General features: G+C 41.1%; 1 protein-coding gene across 1 annotated transcript; it reads right to left on the reverse strand.

Annotated features, from left to right (window-relative positions):
* Positions 1-5577: 5577 nt before the first annotated feature.
* LOC124004163 (caveolin-2-like) lies at positions 5578-9112 on the reverse strand. Its single transcript, XM_046312940.1, has 3 exons — positions 8897-9112; positions 6085-6272; positions 5578-5728 (listed from the first exon to the last, which is right to left on the reverse strand). Exons 1-3 carry the CDS (start codon positions 9110-9112, stop codon positions 5578-5580), a joined length of 555 nt encoding a protein of 184 aa, XP_046168896.1.
* Positions 9113-18242: the final 9130 nt, after the last annotated feature.

Consider the following 18242-nt stretch of genomic DNA (forward strand, 5'->3'; position numbering starts at 1 on the left):
TCATGCCTTCATGGTTGAATTGATGCAAAGAAACCACTACTAAAGGACACCAATAATAAGAAGAGACTTGCTTGGGCCAAGAAACACGAGCAATGAACATTAGACCGGTGGAAATCTGTCCACATTTGAGATTTTTGGTTCCAACCGCCTTGTCTTTGTGAGACGCTGAGTAGGTGAACGGATGATCTCTGCATGTGTGGTTCCTACCTTGAAGCATGGAGGAGGAGGTGTGATGGTGTGGTGGTGCTTTGCTCGTGACACTGTTGGCGATTTATTTACAGTTCAAGGGACACTTAACCAGCATGGCTACCACAGCATTCTGCAGTGATTTGAGTTTAGTGGTACTATCATTTATTTTTCAACAGGACAATGACCCAACATGCCTCCAGGCGATGTAAGGGCTATTTGACCAAAAACGAGAGTGATGGAGTGCTGCATCAGATGACCTGGCCTCCACAATCACCTGACCTCAAACCAATTGAGATGGTTTGGGATGAGTTGGAATGAATGAATGAATGAATGAATGAGTGAATGAAAAGCATTCCAGGTGAAGCTGGTTGAGATAATGCCAAGAGTTTGCCAAGCTGTCATCAAGGCAAAGGGTGGCTACTTTGAAGAATATACCATCTAAAATATATTTTCATTTGTTTAGCGCTTTTTTGGTTACTACATGATTCCGTATGTGTGATTTCATAGTTTTGATGTCTTCACTATTATTATACAATATAGAAAATAGTAAACATAAAGAAAAACCCTTGAATGAGAAGGTTTGTCCAGACTTTTCACTGGTGTGTATTATGGCGTCAAGATGTTTGACAATATGGCATATTTTGTTGTTGTTGTGAAAAGTGGGCCCATAAATTAAACCGGACCAAGAATTTTGATGATCAATCAATGATTGGCAATGGTTACGAAATCAAATAGTAACCAATTGGATGCTAATCTGATGTCTGCCCGATGAGGTGTTACAATAACTATGTATTGACCCTTGTGTGGTGTTCGGGTCTGTGGGACCCATTTTCAATGTATATTAGAAGAAAATGATACAATTAATACTTCTTTCACCCTGAGACTCATTCGCCTTGGCTCATTTTCTGTGAAGAACATGTAAAATAACATATATTTTCATTGGGTGCACAGTGTGCACCCCCCTACATATTTATATTACATAGGTGGTGTTCGAGTCCACTGAATCCGAGGGTAATAAAAAAGTGTGTGTCGGTGTAAACAAGTTCAAATGTAACAAAAAGGTTTGCTGTGTGCCTTCACTCTGTTCTTCCTCCTCCCTGGGCCTGCTGTTTCAACATACCACCAAGAACCTGCCTGTCTCCTGCTTTTCTCACACTCTTTACCCTTTGTAGTGTGTGAAACTACGCAATGTCTTGCAGGAGCCTGCACAATGTTATTACAATACATTATTTTGATACATTATTGCAATACATTTTTTTAAATTCAGTATTCACCAGCCCAGCCAGGAACAAATTGAGGGAGGGACACAACAAATAAACAGCTTTGCATGTGTGGCTCCTTACCAATAAATAAATTAGCATGGCAAAAAGAATCTCTGCTCAGAGAGCCTTAGAATATTTTTTGCAGAGAGAGAAGCTAGTGTGGAAGGAATGTCTTCCACTTTGGAAAATGAAGAATTTTCCAAATATGAGGATCATGTCTGTCAATTCGGAGACTGACAGTGAGGTGGAAGAAGAGGACGAGATTGACCCTCAGCCAGCCCCAGGACCAGCCCGTCAGAACCAGTTAATCAGCAGCCTGCAGGAGAAATATGGATGTCGAAACGTTGTGAAATGTAATGGTCTTCTTGCCCAAGGAATTAGCCACCCTGCATGGCTGCTAATATGATAAGGATGCAACCAGGGCCGAAGCGGCTGGCTGTTACTCATGTTACTCATGTTACTCATGTGCAGGACATAAAGTCTTCTTTTATCCCAGACACCATCCAGAAAATCATTCTGGACTGCACTAATCTGGAGGGAAGGTGTGTTTTTGGAGAGAGATGGAAGGAGATGGACCAAACTCATTTACATGCATACTTTGGGGTCCTTATCCTTGATGGTGTTTTCAGATCCAAAGGGGAATCCACAGAATCCCTGTGGGATGCAGGAACTGGCAGATAACTTTTCCATGCAACAATGTCTCTGGAAAACTTTCACATTATTTTCAGGATTATCCGCTTTGCCTGTTTTACAACCCTGGGCCCAACATTACTGTTGATGAGCAGCTTGCCATTTAGGGCTGCCCCTTCAGACAGTACATACCGTCTAAATCCACAACATTTGGAATATAGATCTGGACTGCCTGTGATGCTGCTTCATCATATGCGTGGAACTTGCAAGTGTATATGGGAAAGCCAGATTGCAGAGCCCCTGACAAGAATCAAGGGACGCGGGTTGTCCTGAACATGACACAGGGACCCAGTGGCCACAACATCACATGCGCTAACTTCTTTACTTCGCACAAGCTGGGACAGGAGCTCCTCAAGAGGAAGCTGACGATGGTTGGAACAGTACGAAAAATGGATAGTTACGTAATATAATACAGAATGACCAGTAGGCTAAGAGACCAAATATGACAACTAGTGTCCCAGAAAACATGCTGGTTACTCTCCTCACTACAAATGTTTTGTATAGTCACTTCTTCAAAGTTAAAACCTCTGTTTTACCTGCCTTAATCAACAAATGTAGGAAGATACATTGAATAACTTTCAAAGATGATAAATAACAATAAAGATACAGTAATGTTGTTCGAAAAACAAGAAACTAATGTCATAGCGTGATAAGGTTCTAAAGTGAAACAACCCTGTGATGTTGACATGCACACTGTGAGTATTGGAAATGTACAGTACAACCCCTGGCACAAGTCTCACATTTTGCTGCCTTATATGGAATTGAAATGCATGACTATGTTTTTTCTCATTGATCTACTATAAAACCTAGCCTACATCACAATTGTAACTACTACCCAATTTCAAGGTGAAGAAAATAATATGTTGAAATAAATACAAATGTTTTAATTAACTAGTTCAAGATTACCATGAGTAAGCAGATTTGACCCCATAAAATTAACAATAAGCCTATTTATAAACTGGTTGGTTCAAGCCCTGAATGCTGATTGGCTGAAAGTATACCACCGGTATGACATTTACATTGGTAATCAGTTTATAATAGCAATAAGGTATCTCTGGGGTTTGTGGTATATGGACAATATACCACGGCTAAGAGCTGTATCCCTGCACTCCGCATTGCATTGTGCATAAGAACAGCCCTTAGCCATGGTTTATTGGCCGTATACCACACCCCCCCGGGCCTTATGACCCACAGTGGACCCCAAAAAATAGTGGTCACTCTCACATGCACATTATTTGAAATGATGACATCATTATACAAGAAAGAATTTCAAGTGGCATCTATCATCATTTACTGAGTCAGATGTGTCCAACTGTCTACATTCCCCTATAAAAGTCAATACTCTCTCAAAATAAATGGATTATCTGATTTACTTTAGGATTCCTTGTTTCAGTTGTCCCAATCAGTCATTACATTCTATATTTGCTTGTTGCATAAACAAGACCATAGATACATTATGATGATATGGAAAATAGGGAGGAAGAGGAGGGGGAAAGAAGAGGAAGCTAAGCAAGTAACAGTAATAGCAGATTATCACTATTGTAAACCTGTTGCTATTTAACTACATAACAGACACTGTCCAGTAGTATGCAAAAAAAACTGCATGGATGAAGTGTGACTTTACAGCAGAGCAGTGGCTTGATAATGTTCCCTGCCCCATTTCCCTTTGGACAGAGAGACAGAGAGAGGGAGAAAGGGAGAGAAGGAGCGAGAGTGGTGGAATGGGATCAGAGTGCGTGTGAGCAGGAGCCAACCCAATTAGAGGAGTATATTCTCAGCATGGTGTGAGAGGAGGAGTGGGGCTGGGGGCCGGGGTCTGGGGGTCGGGGCACATAGGAGTAGAAGGGATAGAAATAGATCCCTGAGTGTCACAGTGCACTCGTCTGTGTCTCCTGTGTGTCAGTACTGTAAACTGACTGCAGCAGGTCCTGCCCGACAGACAGATAGACAGCTGGCACACAACACAGACCTACAGGCAGGCAGACAAGCGAGAGACAGACAGACCGTCCCGTCCGTCTGACAGACAGACAGACAGACAGACAGACAGACAGACAGACAGACAGACAGACAGACAGACAGACAGACAGACAGACAGACAGACAGACAGACAGACAGACAGACAGACAGACAGACAGACAGACAGACAGACAGACAGACAGACAGACAGACAGACAGACAGACAGATGGCAAAGGAGAAAACACTAAGCAAAGCAGTACAATTGGTCAACTAAGATTCCTAGATGTTTTGACATTGCTGTTGACTTCTTTACAGTACAGTACGGTCCATCAGATAACTAAAGTTTTTTATTGCAAACCCAGTTGAAGTTGAAGAATGTATCCCCGGGGTATATGTACGTGTCACTGCAATCCCCCTTGAAAATGAACCAAATGTATCACAAAAGGAGTTGCTTCACAAGTTTGACCCTTTCGCCTACTATATCTCCGAACAGATCCACGCTCCAGAGAATTGCAGTGTTTTTGCGAAAGGCTAGAAATCCCAATGAGTGCATACGGTAGTGTGCATTTGCATAATTTGAACTGCTAGAGCAATTTGCAGGTATAATTGCCTAAGCCTATACTGTAGGTAGGTCCAGAAACAAATGAGTAGCTCAGTTTGAGCCAATTTTAGAACCTGCAACTATGTTCTTACTTCTGTTCTACTAAACATGGGCAGATAGATTTTAATCCCAAACTGAGCTTTGAATCTACCTGGATTCTAAATTCTAACAGGCACAACTAGATCACACAACCAGTAATTACGGCACCTCGGTTAAGAGGATGAATCAGATCAGCAGAATTTACACAATCTCATGACAACCACTCTGGAACAAAGAAATAGCATTCATTTTTAGAGCCTGAACCATTATTTTCCTGAGACAGAAAAATAATTGGCCAGTCAATGGAGGAAATGTAATTCCATACCCCTATTTTACTGGGGAAAAACATGCATCACTGGCCACATAATCTGTTCTGTCAGGAGAAATCTTTCCTTTACACCAGCATGTGGAATTTGTGTGTGTGTGTGGGTGTGTGCATGTACGTGTGTGTGCGCGTGCACGTGTCTGTGCTGCATTATGTTTAATCTAAATTGCTAACAACTTTCTTTCAAGTTGTGGTTTAGAGATTAAATTGAGTACGATAGTACATTACCAATAACAGTCCTGAATGTACTAAGCAAAATAGAAAACACATAAATTACATAATTTTTTAGATACTGTCTAATTCACGTAACTTCATTTCACATATTTACTAAACAATTGCAAGTTCTACTTTTTTAAATGTGTTCTTTGCAGAGTAGAAGGCAGCAACATTATTTTTCTTAGAGATTGAGACATGATTGCAAACAAACAGTTCATATGTAGTGTGCATCAACCCAACCCAGCCCACTCCATCCACACTCCCCCCACACTCCCATAGAAGGTGGCAGAGCCCAACATCAGTCCCTGGCCAGTCGGACATTGATGCTACTGCAGCACTTCCCCATACTCTTAAAGAAGGGAGCGATGGCGATGTCCAATACACTGCCCCACACAGTCTGAACCCAGTGCATGTTGATCAGGAAGAGCTGAATAAAGGGCATGATCAGCCTGGAAACAGACAAACAGACAAAGAGTGAGCATAAACAGGCTAGGTCAATGTCACTTTAAGATAATTTAGGGCTATATTCAATCTGTAAAGCTGAATCGTTACAGATTCCACGATAGAAATGTAAAGGTAATTTCCGATTGAGCCGACCGTGAATGCAGTCTCTGCTAAAGTGGCAACATTGCCCTTCAAATTTAAATCTCGCTGTAAAGCTGAACATCCACAATACGGATTGAATAGAGCCCTTATACTATACACCATGCATTGAAACCCCAAGCACATCGTTCAACTCCATCAAGCACTAACTGAAAACATTGAGTAGATCACGTCAAAGGAGTTCAAAGGTGAGAGGACCCACCAGATATGTAGGCAGCTGAAGACAGCGAAGAGGATCCCTGCTACCAGAGAGACGGGCACGGCCAGGAGGAGGGAGATCAGCCGGTAGCACCAGAGACGGGACACCTCAAATAGGGCGTGGCTCCACAGCCACACCTTATCGAAGCTCCGCACCGAGGGGGGCTCTGCTATCACGTCCTCAAAGGTCACCTCAGGAGACACAGAGTCTACAGTCAGTCTGGGCACGGCCTGGTGGAAGCTCTCTCATGGGGCTTTAGTGAAGGTCTATGTATAGGTATGGTCAGAAAAAGGAGGTTCTCCATAAAAACTGTATTTTCTCACCAATAACATTCAGAACTTGGATGCCGGGGAACCATAGAACCATTGTAGCACTTACTGAAGTAACCACATTACAATGAGACTTAAGGCTCTATTCAATCTGTATCACTGAAGTTCAGCATTACTGTGTGATTCAAATTTAAAGTCAACGTTCCCATTTTAGCAGAGACGGCATTCACAGTAAACGCTGCATATGTCAGCTCAATCGGCAATGACCTTTACATTGCTATCGCACAATCTGTAACACTTCAGCAATACAGATTGAATAGAGCCTTGAAGTGGGAAAGGAGTACTGATCTTCGAGATGACATACAAGGCACTGTTCTAACTGTGGCCACACAAGGTCAGCATCGCTCAACACACTGCTTTCCAACATCAGATTCCACTTCGTTGGATGGCAGATCTCCCTTCCTATTGCCTCCAGATGTATGTCCAGTGTACCATTAAAGATATGGGAATTAAGATAAACGAGTGCTCATCTCAATAAAATCCTAGGCAGTTAATCCATACCACTGAACAATGTATACATTATACAGACATGACATAACAAGTTGACCATTAACGGCTCATGGTGTACACAGCAAAATCATTCCAAACTAGTTCCTATCTCAACTATAACATTTCCAGAGTATGTCAGAACATCATTATGTGATTGTTTCCATAGTGTCTCTCGTACTTCGTCCCTGTGTTTAAACCTCCCCTTCCGTTATCTGGAGTCAACAGACAGAGGATGTGTGGTACTGTATGTGGAGTATGTGCAAACACATGTAGTGCTTTTATCTCCCATAGAGTACAATCTGTCTAAACCTCCACTTTACATTGGCTTGCGAAAGTATTCACCCCCTTGGCATTTTTCCTATTTTGTTGCCTTACAACCTGTAATGAAAATAGATTTTTTGAGGGGTTTGTATCATTTGATTTCCATTACATGTCTAACACTTTGAGGATTAAAAGTATTTTTAATTGTAAAACAAACAAGAAATCAGACAAAACAAACAGAAAACTTGAGCGTGCATAACCGTCCCAAAGTCAATACTTTGTAGAGCCACCTTTTGCAGCAATTACAGCTGCACGTCACTTGGGGTATGTCTCTATAAGCTTGGCACATCTAGCTACTGGGATCTTTGCCCATTCTTCAAGGCAAAACTGCTCCAGCTCCTTCAATTTGGATGAGTTCCGCTGGTGTACAGCAATCTTTAAGTCATACCACAGATTCTCAATTGGATTGAGGTCTGAGCTTTGGCCATTCCAAGACATTTAAATGTTTCCCCTTAAACCACTCTAGTGTTGCTTTAGCAGTATGCTTAGCGTCATTGTACTGCTGGAAGGTGAACCTCCGTCCCAGTCTCAAATCTCTGGGAGACTGAAACAGGTTTCCCTCAATAATCTTCCTGTATTCAGCGCCATCCATCAATCCTTCTATTCCGACCAGTTTTCCCAGTCCCCAACGGTGAAAAACATCCCCACAGCATGATTGATGCTGCCACCACCATGCTTCACTGTGTGAATGGTATTCTCGGGGTGATGTGAGATGTTGGGTTTGCGCCAGACATAGCGTTTTCCTTGATGGACAAAAAGCAACATTTTTGTCTCATCTGACCAGAGTACCTTCTTCCATATGTTTGGGGAGTCTCCCACGTGCCTTTTGGCAAATACCAAATGTGTTTGCTTATTTTCTTCTTAAAGCAATGGCTTTTTTTCTGGCCACTTTCATAAAGGCCAGCTCTGTGGAGTGTGTGGCTTAAAGTGGTCTTATGGACAGATACTCTAATCTCTGCTGTGGAGCTTTTCAGCTCGTTCAGGGTTATCATTTGTCTCTTTGTTGCCTCTCTGATTGATGCCCTTCTTGCCTGGTCCATGAGTTTTGGTGGGCGGCCCTCTCTTGGCAGGTTTGTAGTGGTGCCATATTCTTTCCAAAAAATTATAATGGAGTAAATGGTGCTCCGGGGGATGTTCAAAGTTTCAGATATTTTTTATAACCCAACCCTGATCTGTACTTCTCCACAACTTTGTCCCTGACCTGTTTAGCGAGCTCCTTGGCCGTCATGGTGCCGCTAGCTTGGTGGTGCCCCTTGCTTAGTGGTGTTGCAGACTCTGGGGCCTTTCAGAACAGCTGTATATATACTGAGATCATGTGACACTTAGATTGCATACAGGTGGACTGTATTTAACTAATTATGTGACTTCTGAAGGTAATTGGTTGCACCAGATCTTATTTAGGGGCTTCATAGCAAAGGGGGTGAATACATATGCACATCCCACTTTTCCATTTATTTACTTTTTTACTCTTTTGAACCAAGTATTTTTTTCTTCTTTTCACTTCACCAATTTGGACTATTTTGTGTATGTCCATTACATGTAATCTAGATAAAAATCCATTTAAATTACAAGTTTTAATGCAACAAAATAGGAAAAAATGCCAAAGGGGATGAATACTTTTGCAAGGCACTGTACCTCACTGTTTACCGGGCTGTGCTGCTGTGTGTGTCAGTTACCTTTAGATACTTGTTGACTCCCCTTGGGTCCCTGTTCTTGACCAGAGACCTAATGTCACTGTGGGTGGAGTCCTCCTCCTGAGCTGGTTCCTCTGCCTCTACCTCCACTACTTCCTCCAGTAGTCCCTCTGCAGTGTGTCTGCCTGGAGGGATCCCCTGCTCCTCTATGTCCTCCAGGTCTAGCCTGGTCTCAGCTGGTGTACGCCCCGTGGTCATGGTGTGTGTGCCTCAGTGGCATGCACCCTCACTGGGCTGGGAGAGCGGATGAAAGGGGGTCGACCACCAGAGACCAATCCCACTCCTCTCGCCTCAGCAGCCCAGTCACTGGCACCTCGGTGGGACATAGTGGATGGGTGACTGCATCAGTGCATACTCCCTCAGTGTGGAATGCCCAAATTGGCTTTCACAGGCCCATAACTTATGACATTCTACAGCTAATTTGACCTGTGTGATAACTTTCCTAAACAAGGAACTGTTCACCACATTGTAAAATTTGCGAATGATATACCAAAACTATCTGAGGCCTACATGTTGATATGAGTGAGTCCATTAACAGCACTGCGCTGATCACAATGCTGCTTTGACCTGTAAATCATTACAAAATACAAAATACATAGTGAGACAATGATGTCTTAAGGGCATAAACAAATCAGTAAATTAATTGGTTCAATAGATCGACACCCAATAGATCCACACCCAGCAGGTTTCATATGGATGTGCTGTTATTGTGCTGTCAGTGGCAGATGTCATGCCAGGGATGTAATCTGCATCACCTGGTTGAACAGCACAGGAGACAGAGCTGACGCAGTTTGTCCATCAGTCTGGTCTGCAGCTAGACATGGAGCGCCAGCAAGCTACCTGTTCAGAGCCTTGTGATAGAGCTGTTGTATGGCTCCATAGCGCTCTCTGTTGGCCAAGACTTTGTACTCCGTCTTTTCTATTTAGAGGCCTATGAAACATGATTGCCAAAAATGCAAGCTGACAGGTGAATTATAATTTATGCACATCAATATTTGTTTAACTGTATGACTACCAATTGCTAGTTACTGTAAAGACAGCTCAAAGAGCAGCTAAATATACAGACAACAATAATCATCAAACAAGCTTTGACTTGATGATTTAGTGTACTGAATGGAGTTTCTCCCCCTGGTATTGATGGGTGGATCGGTTTTACAGCAGCCATCCTGGAGGAGGGTATTGAGACTGGATGTGATGACTGATGTCTGGTGAAACCATGGTGATGGAGTGCACCAGGCAGCTTGGTGGGTGAGTAGCACAGGCAGAGGCTTTTCTTTCAGTGCCTGCTATTTCTCTCTGCGGCAGAGAAAAATGATGTAGCCTAACTCAATCTGTTGTGGCTTGGTTTATCTGTCATACTATATAATCAAATCATGTGTTTAGCATGATAGAAACATTGAATTAATATTAACCAAGCAGGCAGCCCTTTGTGGCCCACACCTTTGCCAGACAATACTTCATATTATCTATGTACTGTAGATCGTCAAAGAGAGGGGCTGTGGGTAAGTACCACCAGGTGGCTACAGGTCTAAATAGACAACTGTCTGAATTCTCTCTGAGCACATTTCCCCCTACCAGCTCTGGATTCCCAGGGAGCTTTAAGAGGAAATCTGTTTTCTCCGACCTTTGGACCCATTAGCAGATAGTCTGTGTGTGTGTGTGTGTGTGTGTGTGTGTGTGTGTGTGTGTGTGTGTGTGTGTGTGTGTGTGTGTGTGTGTGTGTGTGTGTGTGTGTGTGTGTGTGTGTGTGTGTGTGTGTGTGTGTGTGTGTGTGTGTGTGTGTGTGTGTGTGTGTGTGTGTGTGTGTGTCCTTGCGTGCCTGTGTGATTTCCCCCTTGTCCCTGATCCCCTCAGTGATTGCACCCAATAGATGTAGCAAACCAGACAGAGCAAATCATTTCCACGCTCTGATTCGTTCATGGACACTATTCCCCTCCTTCCACCCACTGTTTGGCCATAATTATATCAACAGACACATAGAAGTGTGCATCAAAAGAATGAGGTGTGTGTGTTTGTGTGTGTGCACGTCCGTCTGTCCATGCATCAGTCTGTGATTCTACGTCTAATGACCTGTTGACAGTTGTTTTCTACATGCCGCCTCCCGACTCAGGCCTGATTGGCTAGCGATCAACTCTAACAGAACCACTCTGAGGTCAAACCCCCTCCTCCCTGTGACCCCTCCATGGGGTTATGGATTAATACCCTTGGACCTGATAGAAACCCACATGAAAAAATACTATAGTATACTATGGTATAAATACTATAGCATTCACTGTAGTGTTTTTACCACAGACTTTACCGTAGTATAGTGTTGTATTTACAGTTAACTATAGTATAAATACTGTAGTAAAAGAAAACTGTAATATATACTATAGTAATTAATGTAGTGTTTTTGCAGACTGTAATGTTTTTGCAGACATTACTGTAGTATTTACTATTGTGTTTTTATTGTATTATCTTTGACCTAGAAGTGGAGACTTTCTCCTTGGAGAAATAAGGAAAGAGCACATTTTCCATAACTTGTACGTAGGTAGTACTGTTTTCTAAACAGATAGTTCAGCACTTCTGCTCTTTTCTATAACTTGTATGGAAAACAATATGGTCTTTACATGGCATGTAGGTTTCTCACAAATTTGGATATGGGGGAGGGGAATGGGCAGGATATATGCAAATTAAATACTGTCGTATTTATTATAGTAAAAAAAGTGTTGTGTTTTGGATATTTACTATAGTATTCTACACTATACGACAATATTCTATAGTATGCACTACACTTGATCGAGGGATACTACAGTGTGTAGTATAGTCTTATACAGTATACTACAGTTTACTACATATAGTAAGTACTGTAGTATTTTATAGTGAACTTTAATTTGGGGACATTAATTTGTCCCCAAATTAATGTAATTGGTTCAGAGTTTGTTTTGATATTTTAATCTGCGTGTCGTGATCGCGTTTGGTGTCCATAAATGTATGCACGATGGGGCATGCGCGCAGCCGGTTTGGTTTCCGTGCTAGCCGAATACTCAGATAACTCAGATGTTCACAATTCCTGACATTTAATCCTAGTAAAAATTCCCTGTCAATAGGTCAGTTAGGATCACCACTTTATTTTAAGATTGTGAAATGTCAGAATAATAGTAGAGAGAATGATTTATTTCAGCTTTACAAACACACAATTAGTATTTGGCAGCATTGCCTTTCAATTGTTGAACTTGGGTCAAACGTTTCGGGTAGCCTTCTACAAACTTCCCGCAATAAGTTGGGTGAATTTTGGCCCATTCCTCCTGGCAGAGCTGGTGTAACTGAGTCTGGTTTGTAGGCCTCCTTGCTCGCACAAGCTTTTTCAGTTCTGCCCACAAATTGTCTATAGGATTGAGGTCAGGGCTTAGTGATTTCCACTTCAATACCTTGACTTTGCCTTAAGCCATTTTGCCACAACTTTGGAAGTATGCTTGGGGTCATTGTCCATTTGGAAGACCCATTTGCGACCAAGCTTTAACTTCCTGAGATGTTGCTTCAATATATCCACATACTTTTCCTGCCTCAGTCCCTCCTGCACCCCACAACATGATGCTGCCACCCCCGTGCTTCACGTTTGGATGGTGTTCTTCAGCATGCAAGCCTCCCCCTTTTTCCTCCGAACATAACGATGGTCATTATGGCCTAACAGTTCTATTTTTGTTTCATCAGACCAGAGGACATTTCTCCAAAAATTATGATCTTTGTCCCCATATGTGCAGTTGCAAACCGTAGTCTGGCTTTTTTTATGGCGGTTTTGGAGCTGTGGCTTCTTCCTTGCTGAGCAACCTTTTAGGTTATCTCGATATAGGACTAATTTTTCTGTGGATATAGATACTTTTGTACCTGTTTCTTCCAGCATCTTCACAAGGTCCTTTGCTTTTGTTCTGGGATTGATTTGTACTTTGCACCAAAGTACTTTTATCTCTAGGAGACAAAAGGCGTCTCCTTCCTGAGCGGTATGACAGCTGCGTGGTCCCATGGTGTTTATACTTGCGTACTATTATTGTTTGTACAGAGAACATGGTACCTTCAGGCGCTTTGAAATTGCTCCCAAGGATGAACCAAACTTGTGGAGATCTGGCTGATTTCTTTTGATTTTCCAATGATGTCTAGCAAAGAGGCACTGAGTTTGAAGGTAGGCCTTGAAATACATCCACAGGTACACCTCCAATTGACTCGTATTGTCAATTAGCCTATCAAAAGTTTCTAAAGGCATGACATTGTTTTCTGGAATTTTTCGAGCTATTTAGAGGCACAGTCAACTTCGTGTTTGTAAACTTCAGACCCACTGGAATTGGGATACAGTGAATTATAAGTGAAATAATCTGTCTGCAAACAATTGTTGGAAACATTACTTGTGTCATGCAAAAAGTAGATGTCCTAAATTACTTGCCAAAGCTATAGTTTGTTAAGAAGAAATTTGTGGAGTAGTTGAAAATTAGTTTTAATGACTCTAACCTAAGTGTATGTGAATTTCCAACTTCAACTGTACATATGTTAGCCTAGTGAAAATACTTTTGTGGGTGTGTTTGATGATCTACCGCCCTGTTCTTCCTAATACATCGACTGGTCATTCATACAACCCATGTTACATGATAATAAGCACATTCTCCTGTTCCATGGCGATGCCAGACAACATGCTGTTTTTCATTATTTGGGAACAAACTGCCCTGAGTCTTCCCTTGTTTGTGATAGCCCCAATCCAGATAGGAAGCCGTCATAAAATGACACAGTGTCATCACTCCCAGACCGTTAATATCACTCAGTAATGATTTTCCATTGGACATTCACTATTTCTCTCTCACTGGAACTGTCACTATAGTGGTCCACATCTTCAGTTATAGGTTAAATCGCCTTCTGAGTCTTATCCTTGCCTGTTTTTCCACTCTATTTGGATGGTAATAAGGCTCTGTCTGTCTGTCTGTCTGTCTGTAGCTTTAGGCTGTGGAGCTGATTCATACTTAGGAACAGGCTTTGCAGGTGTGGTTCCATTGCGCGCACTGAATACGTTTAATTCAACTGCTGAAAACCCTCCTACTTGCTGGGCAACAGAATATCTCGTGGAGTTTTCATTCAACAGGGTTTTCAGTACATTTATTTTAAACATTCCCTTTAAATACGTGTACCTTTAATTAAAATTTTCTCGACAGACTCATTAGATTAAATCGAGAGAACGGGTTCATAATATTAGGGATCAATTAAATAAAGCCATCTAAATAAATGCATATTCGTCTTTTTCAACACCAATTGGTAGATTTAAAAATACTCTGATCTTGTAGATTATTTAGGGTTAAAAAAACAGGTAAGAGAGACTTTACACACAAAATAAATTGATGAATCAAAAATACAGTTACAAGTTGCTATATTTAATTGTTTAATCCATTAAATATTGGAAGGTGAGAAAAATATAAAGCAGGGGTTGAACAATTGTCAAATCTACCTTAATACTCACTAATCATTGAACTGTGATGACAACGCCCAGTACTCTTGACAACAACAGTCACCACGTTCCATGATGATTCAAATTATTGCACAACTTTTAATATGTTAGCCTAATATGATCCCCTATTGATAGTGATCCTCGGGAGACCAACCACGAGAACGTGACCGAGGAAAGAAAGGTACACTAATAATGTAATGGAATTATGCAAAATTGAAGGAAATTAACAACTAAATTGACAGTTATAAATGTATGTGGGCATTACTGACGGTGGCTTCCGAAAGTGGCTAAAATTTAACACAATTCAAATTGTACTTTTTTAACAGAAGCCTATAGTTTGAGTCTCCAAATCTCATCTCTGCAAGTTAGGACATACAATTTAAATTCTGCATAAAGGCACAGGATTTCATACTTCACTATGGCAAAAGGGCATACATGTCTGTTATGTTGATATGCTTTCAGTTTGATGAAATATGACTGGTTTCACATTTGTCTCCAATGATCATGATGTAAAATAGATCTAAAACTATTTTCATTTATATTTACAATTGCAAAAAAAATTAAGCAGATGTTTTTCCACTTGGAACCGACAGGCTCTTCGACCTTATTGATGGTTTCCTCGTCCTTAAAAGTGGTTGAATTATTAGGGAATGAAGTCAAAGTCAGAATATGCATATCCGTAAACACACCTCTGCCACACTTCCATTTCTGTGATCTCCAACCAAAACAAATAGGTGGCTGGCACAACCTTTTCCTCATGCTTAAGTTCAAGGTCAGAATACTGTATGTGTAAAGAGAAAAGTGCATAAAAGGGAATTAAGTTCCATTTACTCACACCTAACTCGGTTCTGAATTCCTCCCTATATGAAGAGCATGCTCCTCTCTCTCTCCCTCTGCTCTCACAATCTGGATCTGAAGCCAAGCATCAGCACTGCAGCAGAGGACCTTCTTGCTATGTGGCCCTGCCTGACTGCATTTCCATGGTGATAAGTTACGGATGGGGGACAGTATTGAGTAGCTTGGATGAATAAGGTGCCCAGAGTAAACTGCCTGCTACTCAGGCCCAGAAGCTAATATATGCATATTATTAGTAGATGTGGATACAACCCACTTTGAAGTTTCCAAAACGGTTTGAATGATGTCTGTGAGTATAACAGAACTCATATGGCAGGCAAAAACCTTAGAATAAATCTAACCAGGAAGTGGGAAATATGAGGTTTGTAGTTTTTCAACTCATTGCCTATTGAATATACAGTGTCTATGGGGTCATATTGCACTTCCTAAGGCTTCCACTAGATTTCAACAATTTTTAGAACCTTGTTTTAGGCATCTACCGTGAAGGAGGAGGGAATGAGAGCTCTTTCAATCATGTGTATGGCATGAGCTGATCACACGCGCTCCCGTGAGAGGTAGCTGTGTTCCTTTTCCTTTCTAAAGACAAAGGAATCCTCCGTTTGAAACATTATTGAAGATTTATGTTAAAAACATCCTAAAGATTGATGCTATACATCGTTTGACATGTTTATGCAAACTGTAATGGAATATTTTGACTTTTTGTTTGACCTGCACGTAATGAATTTGGATTTGAAGGCGCGAACAAAAAGGAGGTATTTGGACATAAATGATGGACTTTATCGAACAAAACAAACATTTATTGTGGATCTAGGATTCCTGGGAGTGCATTCTGATGAAGATCATCAAAGGTAAGTGAATATTTATAACGCTATTTCTGACTTTTACTGACTCCACAATATGGCGGATATCTGTATGGCTTGTTTTGTGTCAGAGCGCCGTACTCAGATAATTGCATGGTGTGCTTTTTCTGTAAAGTTTTAAAAAAATCTGAAACAGCAGTTGCATTAAGGAGAAGTTTATCTAAAGTTCCATGCATAACACTTGTATTTTCATCAACATTTATGATGAGTATTTCTGTAAATTGATGTGGCTCTGCAAAATCACCGCATGTTTTGGAAGCAAAACATTACTGAACGTAAACGTGCCAATGTAAACTGAGATTTTTGGATATAAATATGAACTTTATCGAACAAAACATACATGTATTGTGTAACATGAAGTCCTATGAGTGTCATCTGATGAAGATCATCAAAGGTTAGTGATTAATTTTATCTCTATTTCTGCTTTTTGTGACTCCTCTCTTTGGCTGGAAAAATGACTGTGTTTTTCTGTGACTAGGTACTGACGTAACATAATCGTTTGGTGTGGTTTCACCGTAAAGCCTTTTTGAAATCGGACACTGTGGTGGAATTAACAACAAGTTTATCTTTAAAATTGTGTAAAATACTTGTATGTTTGAGGAATTTTAATTATGAGATTTCTGTTGTTTGAATTTGGCGCCCTGCACTTTCACTGACTGTTATCATATTGAGCCACAACAATTAAGGCTATATCAGTATCCCTTTTTGATTAATGGTGTATGCTTCCATTTTGATCTCCATGTTGCTGTTTTGACGTTGTATACTAGTTTTGCCTCTAATCTCTTGCATTGATATACACAGTTGAAGTCGGAAGTTTACATACACCTTAGACAAATACATTGAAATTCAGTTTTTCACAATTCCTGACATTTAATCCTAGTAACAATTGTGCATAAAAAGTCTGTCTTAGGTCAGTTAGGATCACCACTTTATTATAAGAATGTGAAATGTCAGAACAATAGTATAGAGAATGATTTATTTCAGTTTTTATTTCTTTCATCACATTTCCAGTGGGTCAGAAGTTTACATACACTCTATTAGTATTTGGTAGCATTGCCTTTAAATTGTTTAACTTGGGTCAACCGTTTCTGGTAGCCTTCCACAAGCTTCCCACAATAAGTTGGGAGAATTTTGGCCCATTCCTCCTGACAGAGCTGGAGTAACTGAGTCAGGTTTGTAGGCCTCCTTGTTCGCACACGCTTTTTCAGTTCTGCCCACAACTTTTCTATAGGATTGAGTTCAGGGTTTTGTGATGGCCACTCCAATAACTTGACTTTGTTGTCCTTAAGCCATTTTGCCATAACTTTGGAAGTATGCTTGGGGCCATTGATGCCATCTCATGATGCCATCTATTTTGTAAAGGACACCAGGCCCTCCTGCAGCAAAGCACCTCAACAACATGATGCTGCCACCCCCGTGCTTGACGGTTGGGATGAGGTTCTTTGGCTTGCAAGCCTCCCACTATTTCCTCCAAACATAACGATGGTCATTATGGCCTAACAGTTCTATTTGTTTCATCAGATCAGAGGATATTTTTCCAAAAAGTACGCTCTTTGTCACCATGTGCAGTTGCAAACCGTAGTCTGGCTTTTTTATGGTGGTTTTTGAGCAGTGGCTTCTTCCTTGCTGAGCGGCCTTTCAGGTTATGCCGATATAGGACTCGTTTTTCCGTGGATATAGATACTTTTGTACCTGTTTCCTCCAGCATCTTCACAAGGTCCTTTGCTTTTGTTCTGGGATTAATTTGTACTTTTCGCACCAAAGTACATTTATCTCTAGGAGACATAAGGCGTCTCCTTCCTGAGCGGTATGACAGCTGCGTGGTCCCATGATGTTTATACTTGCGTACTATTATTGTTTGTGCAGATGAACGTGGTACCTTCAGGCATTTGGAAATGGCTCCTGAGGATGAACCAGACTTGTGGAGGTCTACAATTGTTTTTCCTGAGGTCTTGATTTCTTTAGATTTTCCCATGATGTCAAGCAAAGAGGCACTGAGTTTGAAGGTAGGCCTTGAAATACATACACAGGTACACCACCAATTGACTCACATTATTTCAATTAGCCTAACAGAAGCTTCTAAAGCCATAATATCATTTTCTGGAATTTTCCAAGCTGTTTAAAGGCACAGTCAACATTGTGTTTGTAA

The sequence above is a fragment of the Oncorhynchus gorbuscha genome, linkage group LG18 (genome assembly GCF_021184085.1).
Source record: "Oncorhynchus gorbuscha isolate QuinsamMale2020 ecotype Even-year linkage group LG18, OgorEven_v1.0, whole genome shotgun sequence".
Taxonomy (NCBI): Eukaryota; Metazoa; Chordata; class Actinopteri; order Salmoniformes; family Salmonidae; genus Oncorhynchus; species Oncorhynchus gorbuscha.